The 19,820-nt window shown below is 39.6% G+C and overlaps 1 protein-coding gene across 14 annotated transcripts in view; it reads left to right on the plus strand.

Moving 5' to 3' along the window:
- The window catches only part of FHOD3 (formin homology 2 domain containing 3), a 373,808-nt gene that overhangs the window by 317,053 nt on the left and 36,935 nt on the right, over positions 1-19,820 (plus strand). For all 14 annotated transcript variants that reach the window (XM_062610938.1, XM_062610941.1, XM_062610937.1 and 11 more), the window contains 4 exons: positions 4,388-4,546; positions 11,286-11,468; positions 18,086-18,205; positions 18,685-18,846. In XM_062610938.1, the coding sequence (XP_062466922.1) occupies positions 4,388-4,546; positions 11,286-11,468; positions 18,086-18,205; positions 18,685-18,846 (624 nt within the window). The remainder of the gene's footprint in view (positions 1-4,387; positions 4,547-11,285; positions 11,469-18,085; positions 18,206-18,684; positions 18,847-19,820) is intronic.

The following is a 19,820-nucleotide window of genomic DNA, read 5'->3' on the forward strand; positions in this document are numbered from 1 at the left end:
AAATGCCAGTATTGTAATGGATCTCTCTGGCTGACTCTTAATCTTTTATTCTCACCCAAGATTTTGATAAAACGTTAAATTGTTGGAATTCTGACATATTTATTTTTACAGTCATTAACTCTGCACGTTCCCAAACTACTTTTGGCCATTTTCCCTCCCTCACACTTGCTTCGCAAACCTGCCTGATGCTTTGGCACAGCTTTTGGCTTCTGGCAGGAAGATGATGAGTGAGCAGGTTTCTTTGAAATTAGTGCAAGTCTGAGGAATGATTTAGGTGACTGCTTTTCTCTTGGAGACTAATAACTGCTCTCTGCATGAGATGTTATACTTTTGGCTCTCTTTCCACCCTGTCCCATTACACAGACATTGAAGTCTCATTGTCTCTGGAGGGAAGACAGTAGTGACCAAGGAATACCATAATGGAACTTTACTCTGACTTCTTAGACTCCTGCCTGGTTTTGGAGAATACAAGCAAATCTTCCAGAGTAGGAGATGATCCTTAGGTCAGGTGAGAGTGGGAATAATTAAGCAGACCACTGGATCCATAAAAGACTTGAGGTTTGGTACGAATATTGCACTCAAATTAGGGTAGCTCTCGCTTTTTCCAGACTGCTTGGTTTATTTCCAGGGAGTACATTCCCCATTGTGTCTAGTTTCTCCTGTCCAATGGCTGCAATCCAAAACAGGTTTATTCTATAATATCGTAAAGTCTGACTCACAGCTCAGTTCAGCTGAAGAAAAGAGCAGAGAGCAACAAATCAAAAGTCAAATCTCCAGTTTTCATGTCAATAGATGGAACCAGGAGCACAGAAAAGTAACAGTCCAGAAGGATGAGAGGAAAAGCAAAGTCAGGGGGTATGTGTTGGCGGGGGGGTGGGGGTGGCTCTGTGTTACGCATATGCTCTTTCATGCAGCTGTAACCAATTTTACTCCAGTTTCTAATCCTTCACTGTGATTTCCACAACACACAGCTATAAACAGCTACTTCCTGGCTCATGAGAAGTTTTTCATTAAACACAATAGACTGCAATAAAATAAAGTGTGTTTTAAGTTGTAGGATATAATATGGGAGTTGGGGAGAAGGAGGGCTGGGAGGGGAGAGTCTTGATTTTAGGAAAACTTATGCCACACTGGACAACTTGCACAATGATTATAGTTAGTGGAGCACCTTTAGTTGCAGAACACTTACTTTCTAAATACAGGACCACGACATTATGCTTGTGAATATAAAGAGTGGTCAGGTATCCCCTCCAAGCCAGTCTAGCATTTCTTTCTTTCTCACTCCACCAAACAAAGCACTTCAAAGTGTTTGTTTTTCTGTGAGGAGAAATGAAAACACACAGACACTACTGAATCAACCATGGTTGTTCAGCCCTTGGTTGTGCATGAAAGCTTTGTTTTGCTGATTCATCTATACCCTGTGGGATATAGCGATCCACCATATGCCCACAGACATAGAAACTAGTAGAAGGAAAAAATTAAGGCACATGTTTTCTTATGCCTGTGTATATACGTGCCTAGATACATATTCCTTTTGAAAACATTTGTTGTAATTCGAATAAATGCCAAGGCAAGTCATAAATGTTGATGAGAATTTCTGAAAAAGATTATATATATGTATCCTGGACAAAATCAGTGGCAGCTGAGTGAATGATTCCATTTTAAACTCATAGTGCTAAATCCTTGTTAATTGAGATAGAAATTAAGGAAAAAATGCCATCTGGCTATTAAGGGATTGCCCATTTTTTTCTGTACTACTGAGATGCAGGTTGTTCTGCAAATGGAAATGAAAGATATTTCTGACTTAATGCTTATATATAATTACTTATTTATGTGATCACTGGAAAAGCATTTTAAATTTTCCTATTTTAGTTAAAGCAAAGAGGCCTAGTTTAGACCATGTGCTCATAAGACTGCAAATCACCTTCTGTGGGATGATGGCAGTTTGTAAGTAACCTGTTTGGGCTATCCAGAAAGCAGAACAGAATCTGGCCAGTTAGGTCTTGTAAAGATTGAAATTCATTGTAATTGTTAGCGCATTGCAGGAACATTTGTTTCCCACAAATTACACCACTTGATATATTTGCAATTCATTTTACATTTACAGTTAACAATATAATATTCAGAAGTTCGGGGATTACGTTACATACTGACACAATAAAATATAAAATCAAGGGCACTAGTGCAATGTTCCCTCAAGCACTTGAAGTCATTCTCTGTTAATGAACTTATAAAGCCCGGTCTGAAGTCACCTAATATTGCAATAGAAATTAATAGGTATAGCTTATTTTAACAGACTCTTGCATGTGTGCAATTTAATTGCAGACAAAAAGCAGTTCTTTGCCTAGTGGTGGGGTGATAAAGTTCATAGTAGTAAAATCTTTCTTGTTTCTTCATTTTTTTTATTTATTTCAAAAGTATTTTTTTGTAACTTAGCTGTTGTCCCCAGAAGGGATGTAAAATCTCTTCTGCCCCTGTTCCTGAACAGTCACTTACCCCAAAATCTTATATTCCATATGCAGTTATAGCTCTGGAAAATACCTACATGCATACATCCCCTGTGCAGCTCATCTGTCTTTCATAACTCACTGCTAAATAGCAAGTGCGCTGTTGCAGTCTTAGTGATCCCAGTGGTTAGCATCATATGTCCCCCAAATGAATGTCCCTGTTGTCAGACTTGCAAACCTAAAAACAGAGCTGCAGATTTTGAGGCTTACTTACCCATACCGCATGTGGGAAGCCTAAATTTAACTCCTTTCCCCCAGCCTTTTCCCTTCTGCATAAATTCTTTGGAGCTGTGTAATTCTGTGCTGAGGAGGACAAGGTAAAAAGTGGTAGTTTAAAAAAGGCTTAGCATAATACAGACTCAAGAGGAAGCAGTCTCTGGTAAACCCCACTTGTTTTTGTATGGCCTTGACCTCTAACTGTGGTCCTGAAAATGTGATTAATGGCCCTGAAAGTAGACATGACTGCTTTAAAGGAGAAGTTGCATCTCAGATCCTTCAGGTAGCTCCTGAGAAAAAGAGGGCTCTTTTACTCAAAGAAAGGAAAGTTCAAGAAGGCTTCAGGAATGCTTTTAAGGGATTAAGAGAGCAGTTCTGACAGAACAGAAATATAAAAATTAAAAACAAATTTTATCTTTGCCTCCTAAAACTTACCCATTTTACTGCAGAAGTGTTTAATTTTAAAAAACCCAACCCTCTTATTACTTTCAGAGGTCATACCCATGTGGTAGTCCCCAGCTCCTGTGAAGTGCACTTGCTTTCAGTCTCATCTGCACACAGAACTTGCATCGTACCACATTAATCATGTAGGTATGATAAAAGTGCTGTGGTGCCACGCACCATGCTGGGCAGGGTGCTATGACCAGTGGGCAAACCTCTTCCTGTGAAGGCAAGGAACTGAGCTATGCCAGAAAAAGGCATCTTTTTAATGAGAGAACATCATTCGCATAAAGAGCTGACCCACAGCTGGAGGTATTTTGGTTGAATCATATTTGCTACCTTGGTTCTCCCAACGCAGAAACAGCATATAGACCTGAAAGTAGGGTATGTTTTGACTTGGTGACTGTTGTGCAGACCACTAGACGTGGAGAAAAAAAGTTTTGTGGTCTAAAAGGCAATCCTTAGCACAGATGGAGAATTTGTGCTTTCATTGTTGTTTATACTGGAGTAAGATCCAAAGATTATGTCTAGTCTCAAATAGAACTTTGAAAAAAGCAGAAGGGTTGAACCTGTTCTGCACCTGTGAAGGTTTTGACAGACATATCGCAAGCAGTAATGTAGAATACCCTTTCTCTGGCAGCCAGAGGTCAGGTAACCATGCCACTGTCTCCAGAAAGGCCTCTACAGCTCCTTTGTCAGTGCCCAAATTGGATTTATAACACAGGAGAGGACTGGCAGGCAGGTAGAAGCCACCCTGTCTGTTTCCCATCCAGCCACACAGGCGAGAGAGGGTCAGTGGCCACTCTGGGTTGACTCATCCAAGGGGATATTGAGCCCCAGCGCCCATCAGCTGCCCAGCTGCTACTGTACTGACCCTGGGGCAGAGCTGCTGCCCATCAGAGGCAGCTTCAGGCTTTTTTCAGACAGACTCCTACCCCAGACTTCAGTGTTCCCAGCCTTTGCAGGCACTCCTGTGTCTCAGGCTAGCTCTGCTTTGCACAGCGTCCAAGACTGCATTCAGCGGTCTGGTTAAATACAGGCAGCTCATGCTGATAACAGTAAGGATGTGGTAGAAGAATTCAGCTTTTTGGATGGTTATAAATGAACTAGTTTTACATCCAGTATCATCACCCTTGAGTAGGGGAAGTCATTAGTGAAAGGAGTGACTTTTTCTTCATAAAATGGGCAGGAGGAATAATATTCTTGTTCTCTTCTTTACCAAGAAAACTGCTGCAGATGGGAAGCGACAGGAGATCATTGTACTGGACTCAAAACGAAGCAATGCTATTAATATTGGCTTGACTGTGTTGCCCCCTCCCCGCACTATCAAGACTGCTATATTGAACTTTGACGAATATGCCTTAAACAAGGAAGGAATAGAGGTAAGGAAGAATAGTCAATGTCTTCAAGTCTGTATTTTCAATGTTTCCTTTACTTTTTAATTTTTTCTTTTTGATGTTATACATGATGCAGGCCAGACTTTTCTTGCAAGAGGGAAAAGGGAACTGAGTGTTGAAACTGGTCAGATCAATGCAGTATGCTCAGAAGCATGTAGTATTCACCTGAGATTGGGCATGCTTAGTAAACACAGATTCTCTGCTCTGTTTGTGTCTGAGTAACAATGGTGTTAATTCCTCTCAGGATTTTCAGAGTATTATCTGTTCCTCTGAAGCTTGACTGAAATACTGTGAGCAGCAATAGGCAGGGAGTTACTAGGGCTGATGCAACTGGTACAGGGTTTAATAAAGTTCATGCCCAGCTAGCTGTTGGAGTCATTCTAGATTGTATATCTAATGGAAAACAAATACAGTGACTAGTTCTGCTCAAAATAGCATTTTTGTGTTACTGTTGTTTGAAGAAAAGCAGTTGGTATAAAGATTACAGATGATGTAATTTTTACCATTACATTTTGACTTTGCAGATATTCTTAACAAGATCCAAGATGAGCTCTGTTTATTATTTTTTTATCAAAACATTTTTCTTCTATGAAGTGTAAAAGAAGCCTGCTACTCCCCTGTTATTTTTCCATTGTAGTTGCATTCATGTCAAATCTTTTTTTTTTTAATAAGCCTATATCATCTAGTAAGAGTAATCTACACAACTACAGATCTCAGCAAGTAGCTGAGGTGCAGAGGTTGTATACTGATTCAGTCACCTTTCAGTGGTTTGGCGCTGTGCTCCATGATTTCTCCCTTTCCACCTTCACTGTGCTGACTACAGAAGAAAATGAGAAAAGCTGGCTAGAATGGAAATGGAGTTGCCAACAGTTACATGCAAATTAAGTACTTAAGGCAAAAAGATCATTCTAGCTAGAAGGCAAGGCCTGATTTATCCCTACTAGAATGTAGTTTCTTCCCAGAGCTATATTATTTATTGGCTATATATATATATATATACTTTACTCATATTATGAAGGTGACACATCAGGCTAAAAAAGGTTTTCATGACTCAGCCCATATGCCTACCTGTGCAGTTTGCAGTACCAAGCTCTAAAGTGTTGGAGAAAAGTACCCCTCCAGCCAAGCCCAACTCACAGACCACCAGTTAGATCTCAGTACTGCAGGTGGTGTTGCCAAACGAGTCCAACATGAAATAGATAATACATCTTCCATGCATTATCTCTTTCGATTTGTGTCCTTCTCTCTCACGCTTAACAGAAGTTCAGCTGCTTTGCCCAGCTCACCCTTTCTAGTACCAACATCTGTAGCTGGGCTGTCCATCTGACAACCACCTGTGGTGTCCACAGTTGTGAGTGCCTTGCACCACCACACCCTGCTTTGCGTGGCCTTCCCATTAGCTGCCAGAAACCTGTAATTTCATTTAAAATAGATGTGCAGGTAGCTTTCAAATGGAAGAATTCAGAAACCAGGAAATGATACGCTGTTGATATACTTGCCCAGTGCTAAAGAAAATGGGTTTCTGAGTTTTGAGTCCACAGCTTGAAGCTAGGGATGTGAGTAATCCTGATGTGATCATTCAGATATTTAAAATCGAGAGAAAGGGTAAGTGGAGCAGAACCCATGTACTCTGCATCCTGAGGGGTGAAGCTTTTTAGCAGGTCTAACATGGAGCAGGACACTAGCAGGGTAGCAAGTTACCTGAGCCGTCCTTTGCCTCAGCTGTGAGCTCTGTGCTATGTCTCTTTCCAAGGAGCATTGCCACTGTCGTGTTAGTGTGTGCATGGCTTTAGGTCTGCACCTTGGTGGATAAGTTCAGATTAAATGCTATCTTAAAGACTGACCTTAGTGATTAGACATTTAACTCTGATGATTAATCTATACTTGCTTTCTAACTTCAAATATATAACTAGGAGGAAAAAGAAATCTCCAGGTATTTTAAAGCCCTCTATACCTAAGTATGTTGTGTAATTTTAGGCCATGTGTTTGAAGTGGTTAGGTACTCCATAGCTTTGAAAAAGGGCAGAAAATGGGGGCATGGTGCTAGAGAGGCAGACGTAGTCCATTTAGTATGCAGAGCAGGCCTTGTTAGAAACCTATTTTCAAAGGAATACACAATGTGTGTCTGCAAGCATGCATCAACTCAACCAAAAAATTTTTGCCACCTTATGTTTGCCAAAGTGGTTGTGTTTTCCTTTCTTTGAAAGCTTGGCATTCATTGTGTTTAAACAACTTGGAGCTTGCTGCAGGAGAAAGGACTGCCTGCTTAGCATGGATGAGGGCGTTCTGTGAGCTAAGCAAAAGAGGCGAGCTTAAAATCCTGGTATCTAATTGTTGTGAAGTGTATCATGGGCAACAGCAAGAATAGGGTCTACCAAACCAGTCTTTGGCACTTGTCTTTAGTAAAGGAAATGAGAGAGTCCCTCTGTAAAGTGTTGTTTAGTAAGGGAATGTGGATCCAAATTAATTATACCAAAGGGTACTATTAATTTAGCAGAGTAAAATTGGGGTAATGCCGTGAGGAAATTAAAGTGAATTGCTTTGTTCTTAACAGCTTTGAGATCCTACACAGTATTGATGCACAGCTAGGTATAGCTTTTAGTAAAACTACTTGAAATTAAAGCCTTGACAAGTATGCTAGGTCCTCCATGTTAAGTAATTTGAGGCCCAGGTGTCTGGAGTGACTAGGTGGCCCTCAGATGTAAAAAAAAGTAAGAAATGAGAGCCTGGTGGTAAAAAAAGCAGATGGTGACATGTATAAACAAAAAACAAAATTTGTTTTTTGGAAACTGTTACGCTTATTTAAGGTTTTGTTCTGATAGTCACTGTGGTATGCTGGCATCTGCAGTTTCCAGTTTGTTTAGCTGAAGCTTTATAAAGTGTGACGGGGACTCAATGGTGCCTTGCTGGCTGTACATCCATGATCAGCGTATCCCTACCCTAACGAGTTTCAGACTTTATTGAAAGAAAAAAGCTACACTTGCACTCCTTGCAGCAAACCAAAACATCTGCTACAGTTTCTGTGATCAGCAGTGGTGTGTTCACGTATTTCAGTAGAGAGCTGAGGAAGTGGAATAGTTTGACCAAGGCAATGGCTGCCAGTTCCCCATTTACAGGGATGGCTAACAGGCATTTTAGATTAAATTCACAAATTCAGGGAATTTGTGAGAATTGAAATAAAATTAGTGCAGGTAGCCTCACTTGACATGAGTCGTGACCTTTATATACTTTTATATTTTGTTAGAGTTTCTGCAGACACTCGTCTCTCAGTAGCTGCCTGGAGAGCTGAAATGTGAGAGCCTTTTTGGAGCGAAATCATCTGCCAAAGCCTGTCAAATATCCAGCAAAATACCCACTAAGGTGTATTTATTTGGTTATGGCCCTCAAGCTGCAGAAAGCTTTGAACCCAGCAACAGTCAGATATTTAGTTTACTCATTTTTTTTCAGGCTCCTATTCACCTGGTAAGGTCAGCTGAAACCAAATATGAAAACCAAGGCACCCCTGCAGCCTCATCATCACTGAGAAGCACCGTTGTCTTGTGAAAGAGATAACTTGAGCACGTAATTTCAGCAGAGGCTGCAGCCTATTTGCAGTCTCTGGTTAGGTGTTTCTTTGCACCCCACACTGGGGCTTGTAACCCTCAGGCATATGGGGTTTATAAATTTTGCCTGGTGACAGTTGTAAGGCTTTCCTCTTAGAAATTTTTGGAGATCATACATAAGAGTCAAGGAAATAAGCAGTTTGATCCCTTTGTTGAAAGATCAAGCAAGTGGCTGGGTCCAGCGGTCCAGGAGCATTAGGATCCATTATCTCATGTAAACAGGATCTCCAAAAATTGCTTCTTTTTCTACATGAAAAGATTTATGCTTTCGTTTTCCTCAGAATATTAATCTCTGGCCCAAACGATTGTGTGAGAATGAATAGAGGTGAAATACGTATATCTGACATATTAGAGGATATGAGCATAGAGTTTGTTGATAACCAGCTCTTCCTTAATTGGCGTTAAGAATGCTGTACCTGGGAGAGCATTATGAACTAATGATTAGACTCAAGGCCATTTGTGATTTAATGGTCACACTGAGTGCCAGTAACCTTCTGCCCTGCTGTATTTTTATGCTACTTTACTGTTGGAGATGTTTAAAAAACAATAAAAATAATAATAAACTGGCAGTCAGTGTACTCATCAGTTTCCAGCACTGAACAAATGGCTTAAATTAGTCACAGGTTGGAAATCAAGAATAGGAGTATTTTGCCACTTGTACACCAAAGATGATAACCAACAGGATCAGAATTATTTGCCTGAGCCAATTAGAAGTGCTGGTGAGTAGGTCATTGTAATGGGGTCAGTTTGCACCCTGGATGGTGTGAGACCTGCCAGCAGCGCTGGTCCCATTGAAGCATGGCTTTCAGCAGCAGGGGTGATCCTTGGCAGCTGGCACAAGTACAGGCTCTTTCGCTTGGCATTTTCTGTTTCACATACTACAGTATGCAGCACAGCAGCCTTGCAGCAATTGGACTTGAATGCTTTTTGCCATCTGACTTGTGGTATTTGCATAAAGCTCAGGGAGGAGGAGAGTCCCTTTGGAAATAAAGCTTGCTGTTTCACTGCTCTCTTTAAAATGCCCGAAAGCAGTGCAACATCTCTAGAGGGAAGGCCCTTCACCACCACAAAATACTTGTGGGATCCCTGGGTAGCTGCCAAAAGTCCTGGTTATTTGTAGGAGGCAATTGAGAATTACTGCTGAAGTGTTAGCCTTCAAAAATGCATCAGAAGCATTTTTACATTCATCACATGGTTACTGCTAAACTTCCCATGTATGGCTGTTCATATGATCCTATTTGCATAGGCTCAGCTGAAAGGGTGTTAGCTTCTTGTTGCTGAAGCTAGGAGTAGGCAGTAGGAGGCCTGACTCCTTCAAAGAACACTCTGCAAAACCACGTTTCTTATGAGTTTCAGACTCAGTCTCTCTTTTGTATAAACTTTTTAGATGAGCATTGGTCAAGCACTGAGAAATGCCCTAAAGCAGCTGCTTACAAATCTAGTTTAATGTTAGATGTCTCCTAATATATAGATTTCAGCATGTGTGGGTGGATGGATGGATGGATGGATGGATGGATGGATGGATGGATGGATGGATAGCACATACTAAAATCTATCAAGTACTATCAGTCATTGAGAGGGGAAGGAAAAGCACCAGAGTATATTGAAGGATTTTCTTCCTCTTCTTTTTTTTTCCTTAGAATGTTACTTGATTAAGGTAGAAGCTTGCAGTATCCAAACAAGGAGGCGCTTTTAAATTTTGTTTTTTACTGAAAGGCGGAGGCAACATTAACAGAAAGAAAGGCTTATTTATGTTATGGAAGTCAACGTAAGAAGATGGACAGCAATACAAATGCTGTGGCTGAAATTAAATAAGTCTCAGATCAACAAATTGAATATTATTTGCTAGCTTAACTCTTTGTTCTTTGCCTGATTGATCAGGAAAAGTCCCTTGCTCTCCATGCTTAGCTGTAGCGCTGCACAAGCAGCCAGATGAATAGCAGTAGGGGAAGGGAGTAGTTGTGCTACTTTGATCAATTGACTATGTTCAGTTCTGGAACAAGGCTTCAGTTTGGATTGGCAGGTCTTTGGCTATATTTTTATTATTCTCTCCTCCCCTCCAAAACAGCTGCTATCGTTATGCAGGGCTACAGCAATAACTTCTCACTCCTCAGATGAATAAACATAAGTTGTGTTGAAAATCTACCGCTTTGTTTTCATGAAGTACTGATCAGCAGGGTAAAGACCTCAGCTTATTTGATGCCTTTATAATGCTTTGCTTTTCTTTTTGATTTTAAATGCATTTATTACGTTAAAAACTAGTTAAGAAGCAATACCTTAGAGAGCAATACTTTGAGGAGAAAAGCTGCTACATGAAAACCAGCATGCAAAATCCAAGAGTGAAAGAGAAAATTTGAACGTTTTCAGCCATACCAACAGCAGAAACTGAAAATAATGAGATCCTTTTACATCAATATTTTAGACTTCTCAGATCAAAAGAGGCCATATGTTATGCAACACATAATTCAACTTGAAATTCAGTGTGTGTTCTTTGGGCAGTTATCCTCAGTTCAGCTGAAATTTTTGGGAGGTACCTAATAAGCTGCAATAGTTCTCACGCTTCATAAAACCCAAAATAGATTGAACAAAAAGGAATAGATGTTGATAGCAGCAAGGGACAGGAGTCTTTGAGTTATTTCTGTATACCTACAAGTGCAGTGAAAGTCATAGATATTGAGGCTAAAATGGACCTTAATACCTAGTCTGACCTACTGTAAATCACAAGGCACAAAGTTGCACTCCTCCTACCTTCACATCCATATATACTTTGCAGAAATGTGGCCAGTTTTGACTTAAACATATGAAAGCTGAGGGGAGCAGTCCCATCCAGTCTCCCTATGTCTTCCGTGTTTTATCCCATGGTTGTGCTACTGAGCACAAACGTTTTTAAAAAGCTTTTTAATGCAGATGTGTTTTTCTGCAAACTGCAGGTGATTGATATATCAGGCCTTGTTCTGCTTTCTTGTGCAGTGGGTTAGTTCTTGATTACTACAGCACTGTCCTAATTTACCAGCCAGGGACTTGAGGACTTCTAATGCTGTTGCTATGAAGTCACCCGATGTCCAGCCCTTGTGCACTTCTTGGCCCATCCACTGACACCTGCCTTTTGTCTTCCTTCACAGAAAATCCTGACCATGATCCCAACTGAGGAGGAGAAGCAAAAGATCCAGGAGGCACAGCTGGCAAATCCCGATGTCCCCCTGGGCAGTGCCGAGCAATTCCTTCTCACCCTCTCCTCCATCAGTGAACTCTCTGCCAGGCTCCAGCTCTGGGCTTTCAAGATGGACTATGAGATAGTGGAAAAGGTGAGAAAAAAGCAGGGAAGCAGGGGTGGAGACTCTTTGGAGGCTTTGCTTTAATCTTTCCCTGACCTTGTTGTTATATGAGTGTCTATTTTGAGGAAATGGTAAATGGGTCACTTCTGTTTCAGTGGCCAACCAGGAAACAGCTAAAATGATCCTTCATAACCTGTTCCTCTTATAAAAGAAAATTAGAGATTGTGTCTTCCTTCCTTTACTTTGTCAGCAATGACATCAAAACAAAGAAGAGGGCTAAATCCTTACCACATCTTCTCCAGATATTGTTATTCAGGAAATTCTTACTTCAGAGCAGTAAGAATTTTTCTTTGGATAAAGACTGAATGAGGACTACAGTATTCAGCCTTATATCATACAATGAGAGTATTGATCTTACATCCATTTGAACTAAGGAAAACACTATCCATTAAAGTTTCTTCTGTTTATAACCCACATTCGAAGTTATAAACAAAAGACAAGACAACCTTCAGGAGTCTTCTGTTAAGTCACAGACAGTTTTTGTCACCTTCTTCACAGATGGCATTTATTCAGATAACAATGTAATTGCATTGTCTGTCATGAATGATGAATCCCAGATAAACATTTCAAAATGACAATGTATAACTTTGGTGCATAGGTGAAAGAGAATGAAACTCTAGGCCATTTCAGCCGCTTGCTGACTTTCACAAGCTCTTTCAGCAGTCTAGCACAGGAACCTCATCTGGTTGCACTTCTGGTGCATAGCCCATGCATTCTCTTCAAGCAATTCTTTCCTGTATATAGTAATAATGTTTGTGTGTCTGTGCACATATGTTTATATTAAAAAATCAGTATAACTATATGTGATACGGATTCTGAGAGGTGGAACTCGCTTCTGAAAATTCCTAATGTTTACCTAGCCATGGTTATTTAATAAGGTATACAACAATGAATTGACTCACAGACAATAGTGTCAAGATTACTCAACCTCTGCTTAATTTTCTTAGATTTTAGGAAATGCGGTCACTCAGGATTTTTCAATTGTGACATTTTCGTCTAAGACATTTATATTTCTGATTTGTAAAACTTAAAATATTTGTATCTAACCTGAATGCTTTTTTTTCTCATTAAGGTATTTTTTGTCAGTTGGCTGTTTTAGGGGCTTGGGAGGGGATGGTTGGGTTTTTTACTCTGCTACAGCTGTTTGTTCTGCTTTGAAATTACCACAAGGCTAATGTGTTCCTTCCATATAAGCCGAGTTAGCTGTAGTTGTTAATCTGTGTATATACCTAGGATATCTATCTTCCTCCCAGTTGAAAATAACATTTGAAGCACTGCTAAAAGTTAAAGAAATTTTTAGTAAAGAAATTTTTGAGTTGCTTATCCTATAATGTTTATGCCACAGAGTTAATGAATTGCCAGTTAAAATCCATGTAGAATGAATGCTAGTATAAAATGTTTCAAATACGTAAATTACTCAGAGAAGCGATAGCTGGAGTGAAGATAAAATCGTAGGATCATAGAATAGTTAGGGTTGGAAAGGACCTTAAGATCATCTAGTTCCAACCCCCTGGCCATGGGCAGGGGCACCTCACACTAAACCATGCCACCCAAGGCTCTGTCCAACCTGGCCTTGAACACCACCAGGGATGGAGCATTCACAACCTCCTTGGCAACCCATTCCAGTGCCTCACCAATATTTTTATCCCTGTTGAAAGGTAGATAAGCTAAAGTACAGGACTTACCATAAAATGGTGCAAGAAATAACATATGATAACTGTGATACAGTAAGAGGAGCATGTGATAAGAAGCCCACCAGACAAGCATAGATAGGACAGACAACTTGGGTTTTAGTTCACTGAAGAGGAAGATATGTGGCCAGACATCAGAGGTAAGAGAGAGAGTGCAGCTGGGTGTCTCCAGTAACAAAAATTTAAAGTCAGAGTTTAAATTCTGGTAACCAATAAATATAAACATTATTTAGACTGAGATAAGGTACCATGAGCATATTCAATTAAAAAATGAAGTAGTCTGCATTAGTGATTATCATAATAAAGGGGTCCCATGATCTGCTAACTTTTTCTGTCCTTGAATCTACGTTTCTGCAGAAGATCCATCTGCAAATGGGCAAACCCTTAGGTGCCAAATCACTCAGCTTCACAGTTTTTGTAATTTTTTCATCCACCATATGCTTGATTTTTTTAAATTTATTTTAAAATTAGGAAAATTCAAAACAGTTCAGAATGTATTTATATTATTTATTGAGTCACACATATATTTTATGTAAGAATTTAATGAACCTTACTATTATTACTGTGAGCTGGAAATTTTAGATGGACACACCATGAAATACCTGAGTTGTTGATGTCAGGCTGGGGTTCTCATTCATGAGACTCTTTTGCTCATCATAGAATTATAGAATAGTTAGGGTTGGAAAGGACCTTAAGATCATCTAGTTCCAACCCCTCTGCCATGGGCAGGGACACTGCACACTAAACCATATCACCCAAGGCCTCGTCCAACCTGGTCTTGAACACTGCCAGGGATGGAGCATTCACAGCCTCCCTGGGCAACCTATTCCAGTGCCTCACCACCCTAACAGGAAAGAATTTCCTTCTTACATCCAACCTAAACTTCCCCTGTTTAAGTTTTAACCCTTTACCCCTTGTCCTATCACTACAGTCCCTAGTGAAGAGTCCCTTCCCAGCATCCCTGTAGCCCCCCTTCAGATACTGGAAGGCTGCTATGAGGTCTCCACGCAGCCTTCTCTTCTCCAAGGCTGAACAGCCCCAGCTTTCTCAGCCTGTCTTCATACAGGAGGTGCTCCAGTCCCCTGATCATCCTCGTGGCCCTCCTCTGGACTTGTTCCAACAGTTCCATGTCCTTTTTATGTTGAGGATGTTATAAATGTGGCTCAAATAAATTGACGGGAGCCAGACCAATGATTCAAATTGGTTTATTGAGCAAGCGACAGCAAGCAAAACAGCGCTGGGTGGCTGGGGAGTCTCTGCTCCGCCAACGGCACGTGCCCCACTTCCCCAAAGTCACTGATTTTATACTCTTCTTCATCCAATATACGTGTCACCTCCTGGCGTTCTCTGCGTCTGTGTGATCTGTAGATAAGGGGTCTCATTCTGTCTCCCGGTGGGTGTGGGGAGGAAGGCTCCTTATTGCCTTCCCCATGCATCATTTACTTTAACGGATACCCGCGGTCTGTAAGCAACATGTCAAAGCACTGTAATTTTCCAGTAACTATTAAGCAAGCAAGTAACTCTAAGCAAGTAACTCCTAAGCAAGCAAGATTTGATTAACAAACAGGAATTTACTCATTACAAGGACACCAGAACTGCACACAATACTCCAGGTGAGGTCTCACAAGAGCAGAGTAGAGGGGCAGGATCACCTCCTTCGACCTGCTGGTCACACTCCTTTTGATGCAGCCCAGGATATGGTTGGCTTTCTGGGCTGCAGGCGCACACTGAAGCCGGCTCATGTTCATTTTCTCATCGACCAACACCCCCAAGTCCTTCTCCTCAGGGCTGCTCTCAATCTCTTCTCTGCCCAGCCTGTAGCTGTGCCTGGGATTGCTCCGACCCAGGTGTAGGACCTTGCACTTGGCATGGTAAACAGAGTTTTGCCTGAGCAGGTCTTAGCTCCACCTCTATCAACCTGAAAAAAAACCAGCATGAAATTGCTCAAGAGAAGGGTTAAGTGAGGTATTGTTCATGTCTGGAGAAAAGCTTTCTATGCATAATGGAGTAATCTTTCTTGGATTGAATTTAATTAACTAAAGCAAGTCAGAGTACATTTGCAGCCTCAGGCTGTGAAGGGTTGAACTGAATGGATGGTCATTCTTTGGTCTTTTCAGAAAATAAAAAAGAAAGCTCTTTTCCAATCATCTGTTTTATAACGTGTATACTGTTTTAAAACTTTAATATGTACCTAAGGTGCTGTATGCCTCCTGAAGGTTATCAGTGGCACAATAGTTATTCTCGCTATAGGCATAGACAAAAAAGAGCTTCAATTTTAAATCTTCATTTTCAGACTTTTGATTGCTGTGAGAATTTACACTTTATTACTACCAGTTCTAAACTGAACTATTATGATGTGGATGACATCAATTTTCATTATCTCAAAGGGAATTTAAGGGTCTTAGAAAAAGAAATAGAATCTTTAGTTGTCCTAAATAATATTTTTTTTTCTTAAGGTCACTGTGGGCAAATATATCCTTATTGCTGACAACTTTAAAGGATCATAAATTAATATAAGCAGGTGTAGAGCTCAGAAAGTAGAAATTGTAAAGAAAAAGACTTGTTTCAGTTTCTCTTCTGAGCAGAAAGATTATTCCTGATTTCTGTCTCCCTAGGGACAGTGTGCTGTGTGATCTTTGTGCTCTTATATATAGTAAAATAGCACTACAGTTGTTGAATGACCCACTGTATTTCTCTAAGCAAGTGAAGTTCTTGGCTATTTTGCCTCTTGGTCTGAAATAAGTGTTCAAAAAGATTGTACTTCTGGGTGATGCTTGAACTGTCTGAAAATTTGTAAACTGCATCAGAGCTTTTTAAGTTTTACAGTGTCATCCTGATACTTTCTGTTGTTTAAAAAGGGTATGATAATTTATGCAGGCCAGACTTAATTAAATGCAAGCATGGCAAGTTACATTTTGGTCATCTCAAAGTTCTCATCCCAACCAAGATTTTACCCTTCCCAGAAAAGCATGACGTGAAGTTGTAGAGGTTTAGTTAGCTGAGCTTAATGCTAGTGTAGCAGGTTGCTAACGGTGCATATGTCAGATCAGCTCTGCAGAACATGTGTGCTACATCCTTCCTGTCCCAGGACCAGTGGATTCATTGCATGCATATGGTTGAGCTCATTTGTGCATGTGCATCAAGCATTCATCAGGTATTATCAGATATCTTGCAGCCAGAAATTCTGGACCAATCCTCTAATTTCATTCAAGTATAATTTTTAGGTGAAAAATAAATATGTGATAAATAAGGATACAAGGTATCTAAGGATATGCAGTAGCTCTGCAGTATGCATCTACTCTCTTTATATGGAAGGTGAGTTTTATAGGAAGCAAGAATAGGTATTTCATCTGATTATACACTGGTTTGTGTTGGGTTTTTGTGCTACAATAAAATAAAAAATAAAGATTATTTATAAGTGTGTACTCTATGCAACATAGTCTCAGCTTGCATAACTTACATGTAAATGGCTAAATGAAGGGCTACAGCATGGCCTGCTTTGGAAGCCTTCAATGTTATCTTTTTATTCACCTTCAGAATATTTTAACTTAACCTTTTAGGAATGATTTTTTTTAACAGGTTGCAAATTGATACAAGTAAAATAGTTCAAAAGCCTGTGTTCAAAGTACAGATGCAGAACAGTTTGATTCAACTCCATGATGAACAAAACAACTAAATGAGCCCTGACTTTAAATCAATTCAAAGAAATACGTGCAATAATTTATCGATTTTAGTTTCAATTTAATAAAGTCTTGGATTATTTAGTACCTCTCCTCTGATATAAAAATTACGTTGCTCCCTATGCCATCTCTTAATTTGTCTTGAATTTGCCATATTTCTTTCTCTTTTCAAGGGATGCATTGTTCTTTAGTGACTAGAAATGTCTGTTTCTTTTATCTTTGTGCTCTTATTTATGGTAAAATAGCACTACAGTTGTTGAATGACCTACTGTATTTCTCTAAGAAGGTGAAGTTCTCGGCTGGTTTGCCCCTTGGTCTGAAATAACAGCTTAATTTTGGCTTCTTGGCTCGTAAAGAGTGTAGCAATTTGGGAAAAGAATGCTGCTCACAGATGCTTAGGATGGTATTTGGAGATAGAAACAATGTGAACTGTTACTGTGCATACAAAATAAATAGCCGTGGGCCTCACACAAAGACATGGAAATAAGGTCTGTCAACTCAATTACCCTCATTCTCTTCCTTTGAAACTCTCCCGTGTGTAGTTCACTTCTCGAGGTAATGGAACAGAATTTATGTTTTCAAGCCTTATCAGTTTACATACCTGTACTCAGATAACATGTGTGAATGGAAGATGCATTGAGTTCAAAGATTAAAATGAGAACACTTCTAAAGTTTGATGTTTACAGTAGGGAGTTGGTTTTTTTTTTCAGTTTTAAAGTCACACAAGCACAAAACACATCTAAAACTCAGAGGTGGCCATCATTGGAAGAAAGTTCTAGGGTCAGGCTACAAATGCCAAGTTTAACCTTTTTTTATTAGTTTTTCAATGATTAGAAATTTTATTTATTAGAAGCTTTTTTATCATTTGGGGCAGGGGGATGTTCATGCGTGAAACTCCAATGCAGCAGCCCCTTCTGATTTTCTTTCCTGTTTAGAATCAGAGAATAATCCCCAAGACAAGTAAGGCAATTGCATACATAAAAAACAACATTAGGAAACTATTTTATGTTTTGGGTTGTTTTGGTTTTTTTTCTCTCCTTGCATGTGATTTATTAGCTGAAACATGGAAGAAAGCCAGCACACATGGCCAGTTTGCACTCTGCAAGATGCCAGCTCAGAGCTTTTTTCAGTAATTAATCTAAACCATAGAATTAAAAACTTAAAGCAGCTATAGCCAACTGCAGCCGTCACTTTCTTGGTTTTCTTCTCATGGCAGGAAGTTGCAGAGCCACTTCTAGACCTGAAGGAAGGAATGGACCAACTAGAGCACAATAAAACTTTGGGATTTATCCTTTCTACTCTGCTAGCCATTGGCAACTTTTTGAATGGAACCAACGTAAGTCTGATACCCCAGCATTTCACCTGCACCTTTTTCCCTCAGAAACACAGAAGTCAAAACTGTTACGACAGTTGCAACCCAGTATTTATTTTTAACCAGAAAAATAATCTGAAAAAAAGAATCTGTTTTGTCTTTTTATTGCGTGTCAGGTTGTTCTTTTCCTCTTTTAGTATAACCTGAAGGAAATGTGGCTCTAGGCACCCTTCTGGTATAACTCCCTTGAGTTTAATATTGATGCTTCCCATTCTAATTGTGAGAAGTGTGTCATGAGTCATTTCACTGCAGATGGACTGATTTTTAGGCCTATCCTTCAACAACTTAACAATAAGTAAAAGCAGTAAATTCCTTCTCCTGTAAGACTCTTCCTCTTCTTTCTTCCCCTCTGCCCCTACTCGGTAATCATTTTTGTCTAGTAATCTGCATGGGAAGGAGTAAATATTTTTCTTTTTCACTTCTTCCTTTTTTCCCCCTTGCAGGCCAAAGCTTTTGAGTTGAGCTACCTCGAGAAGGTTCCAGAAGTCAAGGACACAGTGCACAAGCAGTCCCTCCTGCACCATGTCTGCACTATGGTGGTCGAAAAGTTCCCAGACAGTACTGATCTTTATTCAGAGATCGGGGCCATTACTAGGTCAGCCAAGGTATGTCTAGTGGGTAAATATATATATATATATATATATATATATATATATATGTGTGTGTGTTTTAAGAAAAACTCTTTAAAGTGAAATATTTAAGATTTTATTTGAATCTTTGCTTTTTGGTCACAGCACTTTTTATGAATGTGGATTCATTGTGTTGTTCGCACTGAATTTCAAAGATGCCAGCACTCTCTTCTGAGCTTCATCTCTGATTGTCAGGTAGTTTCCTTAACAATACACTAACAGGCAGCCTCGTTATCACAACCCTTTTAATATTATATACATTATTAATAATGTATGCAACTATTAGGACCTATTTTCAGGTTAAAACTTTATCTGTCCAATATCTTCAAATTTCTTTATTCTGTGGTTTGGGGAATCTTTTTTTTTTAAGGCAGATACTAATTGTATTTTAAGTGGAAGGAATGGTCTTTTTTGGTAATAAAATTGTTTCCAGAATTAAAGTGTCCTTGAAATATTTTTACTCATTTTCTGTCCTCCTCCGAACAATAATTTCTGTGATTAGGAGTTAGGGAAGATAACTGGAAGTAAAGGAAACTTGTAGCAGCACCTGTTTTTAAGAAGTGGCATTCCCTTGGCTAATGCATAGGTCCGGTCAATGGCTCAGCTTGGTAAGCAGATGATTTATTACTGTTGCTAGCACCTTGTTGGCTGTCGGGAGAAAAGGACAACATGATCCTGAATAATACAATTTTTTTTTAAATGCAAAACTTCAATCTTATTTTGGTTCCTTGCACAGTTCTTATGACAGTGAAGTCATAATCTAGTTTTGGCTGCTGTTGAATTTTCCAGTTCCAGGATTTACTGTGTGAATATATTGAACAGTCAAAACTTTGGTTTTTATCACTCTATTTCATAGAATAACTTAGGTTGGAAAGGACCTCTGAAAGTCATCTGTTCCATCATCCTGTTCAGTGCAAGATGAAATAAAACCAGGCGCTCAGATCTGTGTC

This window comes from Pezoporus occidentalis, unplaced genomic scaffold, assembly GCF_034315485.1.
Source record: "Pezoporus occidentalis ecotype Australia unplaced genomic scaffold, CSIRO_AGI_Poc_V1 ctg15, whole genome shotgun sequence".
In the NCBI taxonomy this organism is placed as follows: domain Eukaryota; kingdom Metazoa; phylum Chordata; class Aves; order Psittaciformes; family Psittacidae; genus Pezoporus; species Pezoporus occidentalis.